This window comes from Otolemur garnettii, unplaced genomic scaffold (assembly GCF_000181295.1).
Source record: "Otolemur garnettii isolate 467f Iridium unplaced genomic scaffold, OtoGar3 scaffold00055, whole genome shotgun sequence".
In the NCBI taxonomy this organism is placed as follows: domain Eukaryota; kingdom Metazoa; phylum Chordata; class Mammalia; order Primates; family Galagidae; genus Otolemur; species Otolemur garnettii.
The window spans coordinates 6,163,305-6,167,910 of NW_003852450.1; the positions used below are offsets into that span (position 1 = coordinate 6,163,305).

Here is a 4,606-nt window from a genome sequence, read left to right on the forward strand (position 1 = left end):
CTGCCCTGATATACATTATTTACAAGGCAATTTTACACCTACTATTATGATTCAAATATAAATGTCCCTCCAAAATTCATGTTGTACCTTAATCTCCAATACAACAGTATTAAGAGGTGGGACTTTTGAAGATGATTAGGTTATGCAGGCCCCTCCCTCATGAATGGGATTAAGGCTCTTAAAAAAGTCTTCACACAGGGTTTGGCCCTTTTTGGCCTTCCACCTTCCACTATGTAAGGACCAAGTGTTCCTCCCTTCTGGAGGATGCAACAAGGGGTCATCTTGGAAACAGAGAGACCAGGCCCTTACAAGGTCTCCTTAACCTGCCAGTACCTTAATAATCCTGAACTTCCTAATACCCAGAACTGTGAGGAAATGAATTTCTGTTCTTTATAAATTACCCACTCTGCTGTACATTGTTGCAGCACAAACAGACCAAGAAAGACACCTAAAGAATAAAACATTGCCTTAAAAACAAAAAGACCACATACCTGTTTTTTGAACTTGAAGTTGAATTCCCACATTGGTTCCTGTCTGTTCCCAACAATCTTTCTGCACCAGAAAAGTAAGCACTGTAAGAGATACAAATAAAATAAACCAAGAAAAAAGAAAAAAATCAAAATACACATTATAAAGGTTAACAAAAAATAATCAGCAAAAACCTCTGTTCAACAGCTCTAAGTCAGGCACAGTCTCAATGCTGAGATTTTACATTGGCACAGACAGAGACCCCCAACTTGACACTGGTGCAACATGAAAACAGACAATCCTAGAACTGTTCAGTAAGGAAAAGAGGGACCAATATAAGTCAACCTCAAAGACCACTGACATTAACCCCTATTGTTCTCCTCTTTAAAGAAAGAAACATGGTATCTACAGATTGGGGCAATCTCTGGTTCACCAGGTCACTCCTCTACATTAAAGTATTAGAGCAGCCAGTAGCCACCAGGCACGATAACAAGGCCATAAGGCAGCCAGGGTGGGCTGGTCCTGTAGTAGAAGCAAACTGCTCAGGACCTTCTGGGAGCAGACAGCTGGTATGGAAACTACTGAGCTAGGCTAAATTCAGTCTAGAATAAGCCCCTCAGTGAAGTCAGGCTATAGCTAGGGTTAAGCACAAGAAGTGAAGTACCTCCCAGGGGATAAGGGGTGGGTCGTCCGCCGTGCCAGCTGTCCTGCCCTTCAGACATGCCCTGTACGTCCTGCTGTTCCATCAAAATTAATGGGCTTGGCTTTAAGGGGAAAACATTTCTGCTGCCATCACAACGGCTCCAGTGTCCCACACAAGCTATGCTACTGAAAAGAGAGAGAGGGGGAATCAAATGCGAAAAGCTAGAGTCTAGGAACATGGGACAACTTCCTTTAGGCATGCTGGCAACTCCCTGAATGCCATGCGATTGTGGGTATACAAGTGGCAAGGCCATGCATGGGATACCTGCCACTGCAGGCCCCACACCCTCTTCACAAGATCTCTAACAGGGCACAAAAGAAGCAGCCAGATGGCCTGGACTTACTATCTGGGTTAAGACCTTAGTTTTCATTCACTTTGGCTTTTTACAGTCTACTTCAAAAAAATTAATATATAGTAATAAGGATGTGAAGATATGAGTATTTTAGAATTTAGGCAGTAGCACTTGCATTATGCACTGGAGCCGCTAAGATGTGTCAAGCACGAGGAGTTTGCCCAATGCTGCTCTGCTCCCAGCAATTGATTCACTCCTGGCATGGCTAACTTAGGGATAGTTAGCCACCATAGTTAGTCTGATATTATCAAATGTTTCTGGGGAGAGGGACACTATACTGTGAAGTGATACACTGTATACTCATATTACAAGCAGAAGCAGCTGCTGGATGAAATCCTACTCTCCCAGCATTCTACTCCTGCTCTAAATCTATCAGCTAGCATGGTATTACACAGCACTCAGCCAATGGCCCTGACCACCTTAGCTCGCAAGCCTGGGGAAGGAATCTTGACAATCCTGAAATCAAGAGTACCTTTTTAATTAGTATCTATCAAATAGAATAGTATCACCCTAGAACTAAACTAGGGAAGAAGAATCATTATACAATGTCCATTACCATAAAAACAAAGTACAAGAGAATGGGAAGAGCTATACAACATCAGACTGTGGGTAGGAACAGACTAACAAAAACTGCCTACAAACTAAAAGATATAAAATTTAGACAATGGTATTAGTTGAACAGGAAAAGGCTGAGATATCAACTTGCCTAAATAATCATATCTGCTATATCAGTCGAGATTTCATTAGGGGAAAGAGAATGGACCAAAGGCTAGTAGATTTATTTATAAATCAGAAGAATGCCAGAAACTTGAATATAAGGCACAAATATTAAATACTAGAGAAATCCTGAATTAAAAATAGCCTAAAACACAGGAAGAATTTTAGAGAACAAAGGTCTATGAATCAGAGAACCTTATAATCTCTGAGATGACCCAATACAGGAGCCTGGCAATAGGCTGGCACAGGGCACTTAGTAAATGCTAAATAAGAAAGCCTACACTAGAATCCTTTAAGGAAGTCAAGAATAAAGGGGAACCCCAGATGTTCAGGTCACATCAGAAAGTGAAAATTAGTGAGTTGTTCATGTTATATCTTTGTATAGTGATTTAAAGCACCTTTTACAAATTATAGCATACAGTTGCCATTTGACTTGTACTCTTTCTAGCCCAAACCATCAAAACCATTACATCTGAAGTGGTCCAATGTACTATGCATGAAAATAAATTAAAATAAAAGGAATAAGGAATACGCTACAAGCACAAGAAAGCTTTAAAGTAAAGAAAAGCCAGACCAGCATAGCAGGAATGTCTTGAAGAAGTGAACCTCTGAGCCCTGCAAGTTTACATCAGTGCCCTAGCAGCCTGGGACCCACACTCCTCCCCATCTAAGAAGCTGAAGACAAGCCATGATTAACAGGTTCACCATACAAGAGTCCATTAGTCAACACTCAATTGCTAATTCTCACTTACTTTGGAATTCTTTAATGTGCTGGGAGTGCTTTCTGGAATGGCTGGATTCTTGGAGATTCGAGCAGCAAATGGCTCATACATATGGTACAAAGATCGGATCACACATGCCCGGAGACAGCGCAGCTTCTCCATTGACTCTGGTCGCAGGCGCAAAGGCAGAGAAGCATCCAGCGTGTAGTGCCTGAAACATGACACATTACTCCTACCAATATGTGACCTGTTTCTCCTGCTCTAGGTCATTCTCCTAACACTCTTGGTCTCTGTATAAACTTTACTGCACTATTATTACACTGCCAGTAGTTAGCTTGTCCTCATTACTTACACATGTAGAAATCCCTATCTCAACCTCTCAGCAACTTTTGCTTCTTTGCCTTATAATGCTGTACTTCACCGTCTATTTTAAAAGTTTAAACCTAACTCTTTCACTCTACAAAAGAGCAAGCTCTCCAAATTGATACCAGTATAATATACTTCAGTTGCTCCAAAAGAACCTATAGTGGGGCAGAACCACCATCCCGTCAGATGTCTCAGCAAGTCTCTTCTCCTTGCTACTCCAACATCCCTTCTCACTGCAACCTTACTGATAGTTTGCAATCTCCACTATAATTACACATCAAGCACCAAAAGCTAGCTCTTTTACTAATCACAGAATTCACTCACTCCTTACCACTACAACTACATATAAGATACCACAAATACAAAAACCATATGATACTTCATAATGACTAGCAAATCCAAGAAACAATTAATCCAGTTGGAAAAATAAGCATACTGACATCTGTAGCTTTTCAACATTCCAGCTAAAATAAACCTCTGAAGAAAAGTCAAGATAGTTCTTTTTGGGACCAGAAGCAAAACTTTTTGCTGGAAGTGGATACTGGAGGGTGAAACGAAGCAACCACAGGGAAAATAAACATCTGGATAACTAATAATATCAAATTTAAATTTAAATTAGAGAGAGGCTCAAGGAGTCCACAGCTAGGGTCATGCCCAGACATAAAATAGAAAAAATAAGAGGAGGTCACCATCCAGTAAGTAGCTCCCAATCACAAACAGCAATGAAATCAGCTACAAAAATAACCAAGTGAGCTCTCTTTGGTCGCACCTTCGGTACAACCTGGTCCAAAAGGCAGCAGTGCAAGTGACAGTCCAGGCATTCTTACAAATCAGGGAAAAATTCACAATGTCCTCAGGACGGATATAGGAGGCCAGCAACAGCCAAATATCCATGGGATACTCTTCTCCTCCAGCCCCATCCAGGTCTTCTGAAACAGAAATTAGAATAATAATCTTTAGTCTTATACTACACACATATCTACAGATACTCAATCATTTCAATTCTCCCAGAGATTACAATGTTAAAAAAAAAAAGTTTAAATAAGTCCAAGGAACCCCTCACACTTATTTCCCATTTATTCTAGCTACTAGAAATTTACCTCCTATTGCTCAACTGAATAGATCTTGTTCTTAAAACCTTTACTTCAGGTTCGGTGCCCATACCTCAGTGGTTAGGGTGCCAGCCACATACCCCGGGGCTAGCAGGTTCAAACCTGGCCCGGGCCTACTAAACAACAATGATAACTACAATAACAAAACAAATAGCTGGGCATTGGG

General features: G+C 40.9%; 1 protein-coding gene across 1 annotated transcript in view; it reads right to left on the bottom strand.

Annotated features, from left to right (window-relative positions):
- Nucleotides 1-4,606, bottom strand: part of TMEM183A (transmembrane protein 183A) — a 13,414-nt gene that overhangs the window by 4,595 nt on the left and 4,213 nt on the right. The window contains exons 2-4 of the mRNA XM_023514582.1: nucleotides 4,098-4,257; nucleotides 2,993-3,173; nucleotides 492-572 (exon numbers count right to left, since the gene is read on the bottom strand). Coding sequence (XP_023370350.1) covers nucleotides 492-572; nucleotides 2,993-3,173; nucleotides 4,098-4,257 — 422 coding nt within the window. The remainder of the gene's footprint in view (nucleotides 1-491; nucleotides 573-2,992; nucleotides 3,174-4,097; nucleotides 4,258-4,606) is intronic.